The sequence below is a fragment of the Nerophis ophidion genome, linkage group LG21, assembly GCF_033978795.1.
Source record: "Nerophis ophidion isolate RoL-2023_Sa linkage group LG21, RoL_Noph_v1.0, whole genome shotgun sequence".
Lineage (NCBI taxonomy): Eukaryota > Metazoa > Chordata > Actinopteri > Syngnathiformes > Syngnathidae > Nerophis > Nerophis ophidion.
The window spans coordinates 11,311,305-11,328,674 of NC_084631.1; the positions used below are offsets into that span (position 1 = coordinate 11,311,305).

Sequence of the window (17,370 nt, forward strand, 5' to 3'; positions counted from 1 at the left end):
TGCAGTGTGATATAAATAAATGTAGTGTGACGTAAATAAATGTAGTGGTGGTATAAATACATTTAGTGTGATATAAGTGTAGTATGATAAAAAAAATAAACGTAGAGTGATATAAAAAATTTAGTAATGATGTAAGTAAATGTAGTATAAATAAATGTTGTGTGATATAAATAAATGTAGTAATGATATTCATAAATGCAGTCATGGTATGGATACATTTGTGATATAAATGATAACAAAATGTAGTGTGACGTAAATAAATGTAGTGATGGTATAAATAAATGTAGTGGGATATAAATAAAGATGTAAAGTAATATAGTGTGATATAAATAAATGTAGTATGATAGAAATAAGTAGTGTGGTATAAATAAATGTGGTGTGGTATAAATAAGTAGTGTGATATAAATAAATCAATTGTGATAAGAATTATGTAACGGACAAAAGTAGCGTTTCCTCCTCACAAAATGAGAAATTAAAACCACCGAAAATTAAGTACAATTTATCCCTAAAAGTATTTAATGTAACGGAGTAAAAGTAACTGCAGCGTGTTTCATGTAAATAGGACACCTTTGATCCTAGTGAACGTTAAACACGCTCTTTGAATGTGCGAGATGTTAATTCTTTATATTCATGATTGACGTGCACGTGCCAACAGGACAATCACTAATCGCAGGGCGCGTGCGTGTGACCCCCCGCGGTCACGACCCCCCATCCTAACAAGGCGCGTGCATGCGCGACACGCGCCCACGTTTGTCAAACATCCGCCACAAACAGCGTGAATCTTCACACGCCTGACTGCGTGGGGTCGACGTGTACGCATGCGCGGACGGCTCCTTACAATTCAAATGTCATGTTGGACGCGACATGACCCGTGACAAAGTGCTCACTCATCATATTTGCACAAATAGACTTTTACATCTTCAATATGAGGGGAATGCACCCACGTTATTGATTATCGATCGTCCACGTCTGACACGCGCGCGTGGGGATGAAAGCGGGCGTGCATGTGTGAAAAGGGACGCGTGGTTTTTAACAGCAATGTTAAAGCGCGAAGTGAAAGAAGAGAGTCCACCTTCGCCCCCACCCTGCTGGGAGCAGAAGTGTCTCCTGGACCTTCTCACACCTTCACACGTCACCTTCAACATTTGTCTCCACATCGGCACGAGTGTTTGCATATTCTCACACACATAAAAGTCCTCACAGCATCAAAAACATCTGCTCCTTCCCATGAGATCCCACACAAAAATGCTCCTTTTTTAATTCACAGTGTCGTGTAGATAGATGACAATATAACATGATCACTCCTGCAGAACTTAGTATTGTGATTCCATCCATCCATCCATCCATCTTCTTCCGCTTATCCGAGGTCGGGTCGCGGGGGCAACAACCTAAGCAGGGAAACCCAGACTTCCCTTTCCCCAGCCACTTCGTCTAGCTCTTCCCGGGGGATCCCGAGGCGTTCCCAGGCCAGTCGGGAGACATAGTCTTCCCAACGTGTCCTGGGTCTTCCCCGTGGCCTCCTACCGGTTGGACGTGCCCTAAACACCTCCCTAGGGAGGCGTTCGGGTGGCATCCTGACCAGATGCCCGAACCACCTCATCTGGCTCCTCTCGATGTGAAGGAGCAGCGGCTTTACTTTGAGTTCCTGCCGGATGGCAGAACTTCTCACCCTATCTCTAAGGGAGAGCCCCGCCACCCGGCGGAGGAAACTCATTTCGGCCGCTTGTACCCGTGATCTTAACCTTTCGGTCATGACCCAAAGCTCATGACCATAGGTGAGGATGGGAACGTAGATCGACCAGTAAATTGAGAGCTTTGCCTTCCGGCTCAGCTCCTTCTTCACCACAACGGATCGGTACAATGTCCACATTACTAAAGACGCCGCACCGATCCGCCTGTCGATCTCACGATCCACTCTTCCCTCACTCGTGAACAAGACTCCTAGGTACTTGAACTCCTCCGCTTGGGGCAGGGTCTCCTCCCCAACCCGGAGATGGCATTCCACCCTTTTCCGGGCGAGAACCATGGACTCGGACTTGGAGGTGCTGATTGTCATTCCGGTCGCTTCACACTCGGCTGCGAACCGATCCAGTAAGAGCTGAAGATCCCGGTCAGATGAAGCCATCAGGACCACATCATCTGCAAAAAGCAGAGACTTAATCCTGCGGTCACCAAACCGGATCCCCTCAACGCCTTGGCTGCGCCTAGAAATTCTGTCCATAAAAGTTATGAACAGAATCGGTGACAAAGGACAGCCTTGGCGGAGTCCAACCCTCACTGGAAATGTGTTCAACTTACTGCCGGCTATGCGGACCAAGCTCTGGCACTAATCGTACAGGGAGCGGACCGCCACAATAAGACAGTCCGGTACCCCATACTCTCTGAGCACTCCCCACAGGACTTCCCGAGGGACACGGTCGAATGCCTTCTCCAAGTCCACAAAGCACATGTAGACTGGTTGGGCAAACTCCCATGCACCCTCAAGAACCCTGCCGAGAGTATAGAGCTGGTCCACAGTTCCACGACCAGGACGAAAACCACACTGTTCCTCCTGAATCCGAGGTTAGACTATCCGGCGTAGCCTCCTCTCCAGTACACCTGAATAAACCTTACCGGGAAGGCTGAGGAGTGTGATCCCACCATAGTTGGAACACACCCTCCGGTCCCCCTTCTTAAAGAGAGGAACCACCACATTGTGAGTCCTTCAAACATAAATAACCCTCCATCCATCCATTTTCTACCGCTTATTCCCTTTCGGGGTCGCGGGGGGCGCTGGCGCCTATCTCAGCTACAATCGGGCGGAAGGCGGGGTACACCCTGGACAAGTTGCCACCTCATCGCAGGGCCAACACAGATAGACAGACAACATTCACACTCACATTAACACACTAGGGCCAATTTAGGGTTGCCAATCAACCTATCCCCAGGTGCATGTCTTTGAAAGTGGGAGGAACCCGGAGTACCCGGAGGGAACCCACGCATTCACGGGGAGAACATGCAAACTCCACACAGAAAAATCCCGAGCCTGGATTTGAACCCAGGACTGCAGGACCTTCGTATTGTGAGGCAGACGCACTAACCCCTCTGCCACATAAATAACCTTAAGTAAATATTACAAAATTGACTTTTATACACATATAAATATATTAAACTTGCCTAAATATGTTTTAAACTGCAGCATAATGCTATTAATGATTAAATCCTCAATACAAGTGCTTCAATTAGTGAAGTGAAGTGAATTATATTTATATAGCGCTTTTTCTCTAGTGACTCAAAGCGCTTTACATAGTGAAACCCATTATCTAATTTTTACATTTAAACCAGTGCGGGTGGCACTGGGAGCAGGTGGGTAAAGTGTCTTGCCCAAGGACACAACGGCAGTGACTAGGATGGCTGAAGCAGGGATCGAACCTGCAACCCTCAAGTTGCTGGCACGGCCGCTCTACCAACCGAGCTAATTTGTGTGTGTGTGTATAATGCAGACATAATTTGACCTAAATAATCATAATTCGTTGCATAATAATGATAACGTTGTAAATTTGACATTTTGTAATCATGTTTATTATTATAGAATAAACACAAATTGAAATTATGGTTTGTTTTTTGAACCATTATTGTTTTTAACGAAATGCTAGTATTTGTATGATTATTATGAGGATTATTGTCCACAGTCTTCAGAAGGTGTGAAGCCTTTAACGTTGGCAATGTTCTAATCCAGTCTAAAAACAATGTTTTTTTTTTTATTAATTGATTGATATTATATAAATGTGCATGACAATTGATTTTAATTTGAATAATATTTTTTCAATTTTTTTATTTTATAGTTTTATTTTAATCATCGCTTTATATTTTATTTTTTGCTTTCTTTTGCACATCATTTTGTACGAATTGTGGTTTATGCATGCCCTATTATTTTTAACATTGTGTTTCTTAATTTACTACTAATTCTCTAAATAGCAATGTTATTAAAGGATCTAAAATGCATGTTTAGAAAAACGGCTACAATTTATTCATTTTGAATTAATCCCAAACGCAAAGGGTTTTTTTTAATTATTATTATTTTTTGGTCATTTAATCAACAAATTAGGATTGAATTGAATTAATTACGACTTGTGAACTTAATAATTAAGACTTTTGTGAATTTAAGAATGAAGACTTTTTAACTTAAAAATGAAGACTTTTTTTAAACTAAATTAAGACTTTATTTTTTAAACCAAAACTTTTTTAACTTGATAATTAAGACTTCCTTTTAACTTAGTTAAATTAAGAATGAAGACTTTTTAACTTAATAATTAAGACTTTTTTTTATTTATAAGACTTTTTTTTAACTAAAGACTTTTTAAACTTAATGATTAAAACTTGCTTTAACTTAATAATTAATACTTTTGTGAATTTAAAGATTAAGATTTGTCAATTTAAAAATTAATCCTTTTGTGAACTTAAAAATTAAGACTTTTTTAACTTAACAATTAATATTTTTTTTACCTTAAGACTTTTTTAAATTAATTAAGAATATTTAAAACTCAATATTTAAGACTTTTGTGAACTTAAAGATTAAGACTTTTTGAACTTAACAATTAAACACATTTTAAAACTAAATTAAGACTTTTTTTTAACCTCAAGACTTTAACTTAATAATTAAGACTTTTTAAAAACGTAAGACTTTTTTAACTTGATAATTAAGACTTTTTAAAAACTTGATTAAGACTTTTTTTAACTTAATACTTTTTTTAACTTAAGACTTTTTAAACGTAATAAAGATTTTTCAGAAATTAATAATTAAGACTTTTGTGAACTTAATAATTAAGACTATTTTAATTTAATAATTAAGACTTTATTTAAACTTAAGACCTTTTTTAGTCTTAAGACTTTTTAACTTAATAATTAAGACTTTTTAAAAACTTAATGAAGAATTTTTTAACTTAAGACTTTCTTTAACTTAATAATTAAGACTTTTCAAAAACTTAATTAAGACTTTTTTAACTTAATACTTTTTAAACTTAATAATTAAGACTTTTTTCAACTTAATCATCAAGATTTTTCTGAATTTAATAATTTAGTCTTTTGTGAACTTAATATTAAAGACTTTTGTGAACTTAAAAATTACGTCTATTTTAATTTAACAATTAAGACTTTTTAAAAACTTAATTAAGACTTTTTTTAACCTTAAGACTAGTTTAACTTTATAATTAAGATTTTTCAAAAACTTAAGACTTTTTTAACTTAATACTTTTTAAACTTAATAATCAAGATTTTTTTCTGAATTTAATAATTAAGACCTTTGTGAACTTAATATTTAAGACTTTTGTGAACTTAAAAGTTACAATATTTTTTTAACTTAAGACTTGTTTAACTTAATAATTTAGACTTGTTTTTTTTTTTTACTTAATTAAGACTTTTTTTTAACTTAAGACTTTTTAACTTAATAATTAAGACTTTTGCTAATTTGGCTTGACTCCTAGGGATGGGAAAGAAGGTAAAGTTTCGTTCCCACGCAAAGACACGCTTTTAATGACAATGCGAGGTGGGGCCACGCACACGCCAAACTGCAGACATCTGCGCGCGCGCATGTGTGTGCGCGCCCCCACACTCACTAAATTTAATGACGTGCTCATTTCCACAGCTTGAACTTTTGGCGCCTTTCTTTCCCACGTGACACAATTTATTTGGAATTCCCAAAAGTAAAATAATGAATAAAGTGACGCTTTCCTGAAAACAAAATAAGCTGTGGAAACCAAAATGTAATATTATGTTTGATAATTGTTTTATTTGTTACTCTATAGAGGATGTAAATAATGTATTTATGGAATTTGGAAGGCGATCAGAGACAAAGGTATGGAAATGTTCCCATCAATGATTAGAGAAGATAGCTAACTAGAAATGATTGTTAATATTATGTTGCAAGCCAAATGTTTTATACATAAAAATGTCAATTTCTGAATGCAAAAACCCACATTTTCACAAATTATTAATTCAACCTTGGAAAAGTAAAAAAGCTTATCTTTATAGGTGGAATTTAAGTCGGTTTAGATAAGCCCACTTTTAAACATGTGTATATATATTTATTTATTTAATATTATATTTGATCCTATTGTATTATTAGAACTTTTTGTTTATATGAATATGTTACTTTTATTAGATGTTAATATTTTATATTAGATACATATATTAGAATATGATTATATTAGATGTTAAATAGTTTTTCCATATTAATTTTATATTATTATATTTGTTTTTAAATGTTGTATGCTTGTGCAAGGACATTTAATACTCGTATCCCATTTTATCTTAACTGCTCAACCTTTTTGTTTCAAATTCATTGAAATGCCTTAAATATTCTGTATATTTTTAAATTGTTCAATAAAAACAATAATACAGTTGCACAAAAGTGTTGGTTGTGATTTAGTAAGAAATGTATTCCTTATTTTTGAACAGATGAAACATTTTACAATAATAATAATAATTCAATATGTGGAAAATTATCAGGGACCTATTTTTGTTTGGTTTTAATAAACAATGTGCAATGAATATGGTTATAATGGCCTTAAATAGTTTAAATTGAATACGAATGCATTTCAAGACAGGCATATATGCACGCTTGGATGAGTTAGGTGTGAAAGAACACATTTAGTGATGAGCCTTCCTAGCAGGTACAAGACATTGATACAACGTTGATTATACACACATGTCCTTTAAAACTAACTTTGAAAACAACTTTGCAAAATGGTTGTATTTGTAAATTGAGACGACATTGATGTCCAATGTTGGATCCACGTTGTTGGCTGGGAAATGTCCAAATGTCAATGCTCAAATCAACATCACGATGTCGTTGAAAATAATTTTGTTTCAACGTTGTATTTGTGTTTTGGAATATTGGTTGGGAAAATGACCAAATTTCAACGGTCAAATCAACGCCAGAACCCAACATTAATTTATTGTCGTCAAACAGGATGTTGTTTCAACGTTGTATTTGTATTTTAGAATGTTGGTTGGGAAAATGACCACATATCAATGGTCAAATCAACGTCAGAACCCAACATTGATTTAACGTCATCAAAAAGCATGTTGTTTCAACGTTGTATTTGTGTTGTCGAATATTGGTTGGGAAATGACCACATTTCAATGGTCAAATAGACGTCAGAACCCAACATTGATTTAACGTCGTCAAAAAGCATATTGTTTCAACGTTGTACTTGTGTTGTCGAATATTGGTTGGGAAAATGACCAAAATTCAATGGTCAAACCAACGTCAGAACCCAACATTGATTACACGTCGTCAAAAGGCATTTTGTTTCAACATTGTATTTGTGTGGTAGAATATTGGTTTGGATATAACCTAAATTCAATGGTCAAATCAACGTCAGAACCCAACATTGATTAAACGTCGTCAAAAAGCATTTGGTTTCAACGTTGTATTTGTGTGGTATTCTTGGAAATGACCAAGATTCAATGGTCGAACCAACGTCAGAACCCAACATTGATTAAATGTGATCAAAACGCATGTTGTTTCAACGTTGTATTTGTGTTGTATTTTTTGAAAATTACCAAAATTCAATGATCAAATCAACGTCAGAACCCAACATTGATTAAACGTCATCAAAAAGCATTTTGTTTCAACATTGTATTTGTGTTGTATACTGGGAAATGACCAAAATTCAATGGTCAAACCAACGTCAGAACCCAACATTGATTAAATGTCATCAAAACGCATGTTGTTTCAACGTTGTATTTGTGTTGTATTTTTTGAAAATGACCAAAATTCAATGATCAAATCAACGTCAGAACCCAGCATTGATTAAGAGTCGGCAAAAAGCATATTGTTTCAACTTTGTATTTGTGTTGTAGAATATTGGTTGGGAAAATGACCAAAATTCAATGGTCAAATCAACGTCAGAACCCAACATTGATTAAACGTCATCAAAACGCATGTTGTTTCAACGTTGTATTTGTGTTGTATTTCTTGGAAATTACCAAAATTCAATGATCAAATCAACGTCAGAACCCAACATTGATTAAACGTTGGCAAAACGCATGTTGTTTCAACTTTGTATTTGTGTTGTAGAATATTGGTTTGGAAAATGACCAAAATTCAATAGTAAATTCAACGTCCGAACCCAGCATTGATTAAACATCCTCAAAAAGCATGTTGTTTGAACGTTGTATTTGTGTTGTATACTGGGAAATGACCAAAATTCAATGGTCAAAACAAAGTCAGAACCCAACATTGATTAAACGTCGTCAAAAAGCATGTTGTTTCAACTTTGTGATTGTGTTGTAGAATATTGGTTGGGAAAATGACCAAAATTCAATGGTAAAATCAACGTCAGAACCCAACATTGATTAAACCTCCTCAAAAAGCATGTTGTTTCAACTTTGTGATTGTGTTGTAGAATATAGGTTGGGAAAATGACCAAAATTCAATGGTAAAATCAACGTCAGAACCCAACATTGATTAAACGTCGTCAAAAAGCATTTTGTTTCAACGTTGTATTTGTGTGGTATTCTTGGAAAGGACCAAAATTCAATGATCAAATCAACGTCAGAACCCAACATTGATTAAACGTCGGCAAAAAGCATTTAGTTTCAACATTGTATTTGTGTTGTATACTGGGAAATGACCATAATTCAATGGTCAAACCAACGTCAGAACCCAACATTGATTGAATGTCATCAAAACGCATGTAGTTTCAACTTTGTATTTGTGTTGTATTTTTTTGAAAATGACCAAAATTCAATGATCAAATCAACGTCAGAACCCAGCATTGATTAAGAGTCGGCAAAAAGCATGTTGTTTCAACATTGTATTTGTGTTGTAGAATATTGGTTGGGAAAATGACCAAAGTTCAATGGTCAAACCAACGTCAGAACCCAACATTGATTAAACGTCCTCAAAAAGCACGTTGTTTCAACGTTAGGGTCGAGTTGCTCAACATTAGGACGTCATTCAAAGAGTTCTCAACTTTGTTTCAATGTCTTGTGCCTGCTGGGTTTGAACTGACAAAGGAACAACATCATGTCCCATTATATGAATCATAGCTACCGTATTTCCTTGAATTGGCACAGGGCATATAGTATGTGCCTGCCTTGAATTACTGCCGGGTCAAACTCGCTTCCCAAAATAATTAGCGCATGCTTAGAATTACCGCCTGGTCAAACTCGTGACGTCACGAGTGACACTTCCCCTGTCATCATTTTCAAAATGGAGGAGGCTGATTTTAATACCGGTAATTTGAAATCGCATAAGGGGAAGAAAATTAAGAGCTATTCAGTAGGATTTAAGGTCCAAGCTTACATCACACTCAAATTTTTACTGCATACCTTTGGTAAGTGCCGGAGTGAGAAGAGGTTTTAAAATAATTAGCGCAGGCTTACTTTTACCGCATGCCTTTGGTAAGCGCAGGAGTGAGAAGAGGTTTTAAATTAATTAGCGCCCCGGCGGCAATTCAAGGAAATACGGTATTTCTTTGAGAGTATTCATTGCTCACTCATTTAATTGTATATATTATATACAATTAATTATATTGTATATATATATATATATATATGTATATATATATATATATATGTATATATATAAGTGTACAAATGTATATGTTTGATTTAAATGTTAAACTGTGTATATGAGACGTGTGCTACATATATGTTGCTTATATATTGTTTAAAAAAAAAAGTAATATAAGTGAAGCATGTTTTAGATTTTATATATTTTGAACCTTGTTCTTGTTGTGATGGGGTAGGTTTATATAAGCGTTGCTTCAACCTACACCCTTTCGGCTCAATCATTGCTCAAATGAGTGTTTTTTTTTTTTTTTTTTTTTTTTTTTTTCTCTTTTCTTGTTTTTTTTTGTTTGTTTTTTTTCTCTTTTCTTGTTGTTGTTCTTTGTTTTATGTGAAGATTGCCGAAATAAAATACATTGAGTTGAGTTAATTGTCTTACACATTTTTAACAGGAAGTGAACATATGTGTTAATAATTGTTTTGAAGTGGAAAAGGATTAAATAAGCACAGCTTCTTCACTCCTTTTCAGACATGCAAAATGATAATTTTTTTGCTACCTTTGGTGTCAATAGTATCTATATCGGTATTGATTTCGATATCAAGTAAATACAGGACGATATAAATTATGATGTAAGTACAATTATTAATCACAAAAAAAAGTTTTGGCGTTTTGCCTTTAATTGGTAACTGATCCCAGGTCAGATGTGGAAATGGGCCACAAGAACATGAGAAAATAAATATCATGTGATCACTCTGAATGCCTTCGAATGTGACTTCAATCAGATTAATCAAAAAACAAAACAAAAAAAACACTTGTGTTCTTTCATGGAATGTGTTTATTTGGTGTTGTGACAATTAAATAATAAATTAATGTGCAAAATATACAAGTCATGTATAAAGGTGTGGGCCTAGTGGTCACAGAGATTGTTTGTGCGTGAAGATGCACCCTGTGGTCTGGAAGCTCGGCACCTAAAAATGTGACAGACGACACCCGGGTATTAGAAAAGGGATCTAGGATGGACGCCGGCGTGTGCAAGAGAAAACTCACCCGTGACCCCGAGGTCGTGTCTGGTCGGCGCCAGGGGGCGGAGCTTGTGACATCATCCAGGTACAAGTATCTTTACATTATTTACAGGTGCAATGTCAGCTGATGCGGAGGTCAAAGTTCACAAAGGAGGTCGGGGAGGGCGTTAAGGCCACGGCCTCCACAGAGAAGAGGTGAGGGCGGGGCTAACGGGCGGGGGCTCCGTGCAGGTGCTCGGCGAGGAGGTCCCGGGCGGTGGCATCAGAGGCTTCCTGGGCGCCGACTTGGACCTCTGCCAGAGCAGGTGCAGGATGGAGGACGAGGTGCACAGGGGGGGCTCCTGCAGGGGGCGGGCGGCGAAGGCGGCGTCCACGGCGGCCACCAGCCACAGACCTTTGACATCTGGGCCCAGGAAGCTCGCCGCCCTCCGCAGGCAGGCGGAGAAGCCGTCTTGGAAGGAAGGCCCGCTCGCCGCCTTTGCTTTGCTGGTGTTGTGCAGGAACATCACCGTGGTCTCCAGGATCTCCGTCTTCTCCACGCGACGCTGGCACGCGCCCTGAACATTCACACACGTATACAAATACATATTCAAAACATATCACATATTTTCCTGTAAAAACAGCATACCGTATTTCCTTGAATTGCCGCCGAGGCGCTAATTAATTCAAAACCTCTTCTCACTCCGGCACTTACCAAAGGCATGTGGTAAAAGTAAGCATGCGCTAATTATTTCAAAACCTCTTCTCATTCCTGCGCTCACCAAAGGCATGCGGTAAAAGTAAGCATGCGCTAATTATTTCAAAACCTCTTCTCATTCCTGCGCTCACCAAAGGCATGCGGTAAAAGTAAGCATGCGCTAATTATTTTAAAACCTCTTCTCACTCCTGCGCTTACCAAAGGCATGCGGTAAAAGTAAGCATGCGCTAATTATTTTAAAAGCTCTTCTCACTCCGGCGCTTACCAAAGGCATGTGGTAAAAGTAAGCATGCGCTAATTATTTTAAAACCTCTACTCACTCCTGCGCTTAGCAAAGGCATGCGGTAAAAGTAAGCGTGCGCTAATTATTTTAAAACCTCTTCTCACTCCTGCGCTTACCAAAGGCATGCGGTAAAAGTGAGCGTGCGCTAATTATTTTAAAATCTCTTCTCACTCCTGCGCTTACCAAAGGCAAGTGGTAAAAGTAAGCATGCGCTAATTATTTCAAAACCTCTTCTCACTCCGGCACTTACCAAAGGCATGCGGTAAAAGTAAGCATGCGCTAATTATTTTAAAACCTCTTCTCACTCCTGCGCTTACCAAAGGCATGTGGTAAAAGTAAGCATGCGCTAATTATTTTAAAACCTCTTCTCACTCCGGCGCTTACCAAAGGCATGTGGTAAAAGTAAGCATGCGCTAATTATTTTAAAACCTCTTCTCACTCCGGCGCTTACCAAAGGCATGTGGTAAAAGTAAGCATGCGCTAATTATTTTAAAACCTCTTCTCACTCCGGCACTTACCAAAGGCAAGTGGTAAAAGTAAGCATGCGCTAATTATTTCAAAACCTCTTCTCACTCCTGCGCTTACCAAAGGCATGCGGTAAAAGTAAGCATGCGCTAATTATTTTAAAACCTCTTCTCACTCCGGCACTTACCAAAGTCATGCGGTAAAAGTAAGCATGCGCAAATTATTTTAAAACCTCTTCTCACTCCTGCCCTTACCAAAGGCATTTGGTAAAAGTAAGCATGCGCTAATTATTTCAAAACCTCTTCTCACTCCTGCGCTTACCAAAGGCATGCGGTAAAAGTAAGCATGCGTTAATTATTTTAAAACCTCTTCTCACTCCGGCACTTACCAAAGGCATGTGGTAAAAGCAAGCATGCGCTAATTATTTTAAAACCTCTTCTCACTCCTGCCCTTACCAAAGGCATGTGGTAAAAGTAAGCATGCGCTAATTATTTTAAAACCTCTTCTCACTCCGGCACTTACCAAAGGCAAGTGGTAAAAGTAAGCATGCGCTAATTATTCTAAAACCTCTTCTCACTCCTGCGCTTACCAAAGTTATGCGGTAAAAGTAAGCACGCGCTAATTATTTTAAAACCTCTTCTCACTCCGGCACTTACCAAAGGCATGTGGTAAAAGTAAGCATGCGCTAATTATTTTAAAAACTCTTCTCACTCCTGCCCTTACCAAAGGCATGTGGTAAAAGTAAGCATGCGCTAATTATTTTAAAACCTCTTCTCACTCCGGCGCTTACCAAAGGCATGCGGTAAAAGTAAGCATGCGCTAATTATTTTAAAACCTCTTCTCACTCCGGCACTTACCAAAGGCATGTGGTAAAAGCAAGTATGCGCTAATTATTTTAAAACCTCTTCTCACTCCTGCCCTTACCAAAGGCATGTGGTAAAAGTAAGCATGCGCTAATTATTTTAAAACCTCTTCTCACTCCGGCACTTACCAAAGGCAAGTGGTAAAAGTAAGCATGCGCTAATTATTCTAAAACCTCTTCTCACTCCTGCGCTTACCAAAGTTATGCGGTAAAAGTAAGCACGCGCTAATTATTTTAAAACCTCTTCTCACTCCGGCACTTACCAAAGGCATGTGGTAAAAGTAAGCATGCGCTAATTATTTTAAAAACTCTTCTCACTCCTGCCCTTACCAAAGGCATGTGGTAAAAGTAAGCATGCGCTAATTATTTTAAAACCTCTTCTCACTCCGGCGCTTACCAAAGGCATGCGGTAAAAGTAAGCATGCGCTAATTATTTTAAAACCTCTTCTCACTCCGGCACTTACCAAAGGCAAGTGGTAAAAGTAAGCATGCGCTAATTATTTTAAAACCTCTTCTCACTCCTGCGCTTACCAAAGGCATGTGGTAAAAGTAAGCATGCGCTAATTATTTTAAAACCTCTTCTCACTCCGGCAATTACCAAAGGTATGCAGTAAAAAATTGAGTGTGTTGTAAGCTTGGACCTTAAATCCTACTGAATAGCTCTTAATCTTCTTCCCTTTATGCAATTTCAAATTACCGGTATTAAAAATCAGCCTTCCCCCATTTTGAAAATGATGACAGGGGAAGTGTCACTCGTGACATCACGAGTTTGACCAGGCGGTAATACTAAGCATGCGCTAATTATTTTATGAAGCGAGTTTGACCCGGCAGTAATTCAAGACAGGTGCATACTATATGTCCTGCGGCAATTCAAGGAAATACGGTAAATACATATTTGACATACATAAACACATTTAAAATATAATAATAACACATATACATCATATATTACAATAACACATTAACCAAGTATATAGAACATATATTATCACATATTACACATCAACAACCCCTATCATACAAACAATATATTAATAACACACATACAACATAAATTATACAAACACCATTTCCACATGAGTTGGGAAATTGTGTTAGATGTAAATATAAACAGAATACAATGATTTGCAAATAATTTTCAACCCATATTCAGTTGAATGCACGACAAAGACAAGATATTTGATGTTCAAACTGATAAACATTTTTTTGTGTGTGTGCAAATAATCATTAACTTTAGAATTTGATGCCAGCAACATGTGACAAAGACGTTGGGAAAAGTGGCAATAAATACTGATAAAGTTGAGGACATGCTCATCAAACACTTATTTGGAACATCCCACAGGTGTGCCGGCTAATTGGGAACAGGTGGGTGCCATGATTGGGTATAAAAACAGCTTCCCAAAAAATGCTCAGTCTTTCACAAGAAAGGATGAGGCGAGGTACACCCCTTTGTCCACAACTGCGTGAGCAAATAGTCAAAGAGTTTAAGAACAATGTTTCTCAAAGTGCAATTGCAAGAAATTTAGGGATTTCAACATCTACGGTCCATAATATCATCAAAAGGTTCAGAGAATCTGGAGAAATCACTCCAGTTAAGCGGCATGGCCGGAAACCAACATTGAATCACCGTGACCTTCGATCCGTCAGACGGCAATGTATCAAAAATCGGCATCAATCTCTTAAGGATATCACCACAGGGGCTCAGGAACACTTCAGAAAACCACTGTTACTAAATACATTTGGTCGCTACATTTGTAAGTGCAAGTTAAAGCTCTACTATGCAAAGCGAAAGCCATTTATCAACAACATCCAGAAACGCCGCCAGCTCCTCTGGGCCCGAGACCATCTCAGATGAACTGATGCTAAGTGGAAAAGTGTTTTGTGGTGTGACGAGTCCACATTTCAAATTGTTTTTGGAAATATTCGACATCGTGTCATCCGGACCACAGGGGGAGCGAACCATCCAGACTGTTATTGACGCAAAGTTGCCAGCATCTGTGATGGTATGGGGGTGCATTAGTGCCCAAGGCATGGGTAACTTACACATGCTTGAAGGTACATACAGGTTTTGAAACAACACATGCTGCCATCTAAGCGCCGTCTATTTCAGGAACACCCCTGCTTATTTCAGCAAGACAATGCCAAGCCACATTCAGCACGTGTTACAACAGCGTGGCTTCGTGGAAAAAGAGTGTGGGTACTTTCCTGGCCCGCCTGCAGTCCAGACCTGTCTCCCATCAAAAATATGTGGCGCATTATGAAGCGTAAAATACGACAGCGGAGACCCCGGACTGTTGAACGACTAAAGCTCTACATAAAACAAGAATGGGAAAGAATTCCAATTTCAAAGCTTCAACAATTACTTTCCTCAGTTCCCAAACGTTTATTGAGTCTTGTTAAAAGAAAAGGTGATGTAACACAGTGGTGAACATGCCCTTTCCCAACTACTTTGGCACGTGTTGCAGTCATGAAATTCTAAGTGAATTTTTATTTGCAAAAAAAAAATGAAGTTTATGAGTTTGAACATCAAATATCTTGTCTTTGTTGTGTATTCAACTGAATATGGGTTGAAAAGGATTTGCAAGTCACTGTATTCCGTTTATGTTTACATCAAAGACAATTTCCCAACTCATATGGAAACAGGGTTTGTGATAACAAATATTAACCACAAATATGCACCAAAACAACGTATATTATAATAACAAACATTAACCACATTTATGCACCAATACAACATATATTATAATAACACACATTAGCCACATATATACACTAATACAACATGTATTTGCACGAATTACAATCATAACTGTGATTTATGGAAGCATAATTGACTTCTAGAAGACATTTGTAGTCATATTTACCCGCTGCTGGGGTTCGTGCATCAACATGACCCTCAAACGATCCAAACTGTGATTCATCCTCTCACGTCGACGCTTCTCCACTTGGGATTTCATAAGCTGAAGAAAGTCCCAAAAATGTAATAGATATATTGAAAATGTTCAATAAATGTACAGCGGAAACATTATTATTCTATGTTTATGTATATATATATATATATATATAGTGTGTTATATTTTTGTGTATGCATACATAATATATATATATATATATATATATATATATATATATATATATATATATATATATATATATACATACAAACACACACACATACAAAACTATATAGGTTTATATAGATATGTGTATTTATATAAATACATATATATATACATAAAAAGTATACATATACACGTATACAAACATACACAGCTACATGTGTATACATATATACACACAGATTTATATATACCTACACAAATTACATATATAAATGTATATATGCACACACATGCATATACTGTATACATAAACAATATACATATACAAACACACAAATATATATATACATACACACATAAAAACATACACACGTACATATATACTTACATAACATATATACACATACATACATATTTACATACGTACATTTATACTCATACATTTATAAATACACACATATATATCAATATACAAACATTTAAATATTATTGTACATATACATTAATATATACACAAATGTATACAAACAAAAATAAACATATATACACACAAACGTATACATATATATTTATATACACAAACACAAAAATATGTATAATATATATACATATATATATATATGTACATACGGATATACACACAAATAAATACAAACAGATAAACATATATAAATACACACACACATATATACACTCATACACACACACGTACATACAAATCACATAAACATACGTACACAGATACACACATATATATATATATATATATATATATATATATATATATATATGTTTGGGAAAAATCACAAGACTACTTCATCTCTACAGAACTGTTTCATTAAGGGATTCCCTCAATCATCAGGAGATTTCTGACGAAACAGTTCTATAGAGATGAAGTAGTCTTGTGATTTTTCCCACACATACATAATGCGCTCTACCACGGTATCGAGCACTATTCTCTGGATAATCTAATTAAGATATATATATATATATATATATATATATATATATATATATATACATATATATATATATATATATATATATATATATATCTTATATACACACATATACATAAATATTTTTACATAAACACACATATATAGATAAATACGTATATACACATATATATACATATACATGTATACATAGAATACATACACATTTAGATATACATACACACATATATATTTATATATATATACATATATACATGTGTATACACTGTATAAACACATGTATACACATATACACACATTTACATATACATGTAAATACACGCATGTATATACATATAAATACTTGTAACATAAATATACATTTACATACATTTATATATACACATATATACACATACATGGATACAAACATATATATACAAATATACTGTATGAACATAAATTTATAAAGATATACATATTTACAAATATATTTACATTTACATGTATACATACATATATACATACGTACATACATATAT

General features: G+C 36.1%; 1 protein-coding gene across 3 annotated transcripts in view; it reads right to left on the reverse strand.

The window, feature by feature from the left end:
- Positions 1–10,322: 10,322 nt before the first annotated feature.
- LOC133539769 (transcription factor HES-2-like) overlaps positions 10,323–17,370 on the reverse strand; it is an 18,911-nt gene continuing 11,863 nt past the window's right edge. For 2 of the 3 annotated variants that reach the window (XR_009803488.1, XR_009803487.1), the window contains exons 2-4: positions 15,693–15,788; positions 10,547–11,078; positions 10,323–10,467 (exon numbers count right to left, since the gene is read on the reverse strand). Coding sequence is in view for 1 of the 3 variants with exons in the window: in XM_061881931.1 (XP_061737915.1) it covers positions 10,689–11,078; positions 15,693–15,788 (486 nt within the window). In the remaining 2 variants the exon portion in view is untranslated. Of the gene's footprint in view, positions 10,468–10,520; positions 11,079–15,692; positions 15,789–17,370 lie in introns of those variants that run through there. The other variant, XM_061881931.1, reaches the window with a different exon arrangement.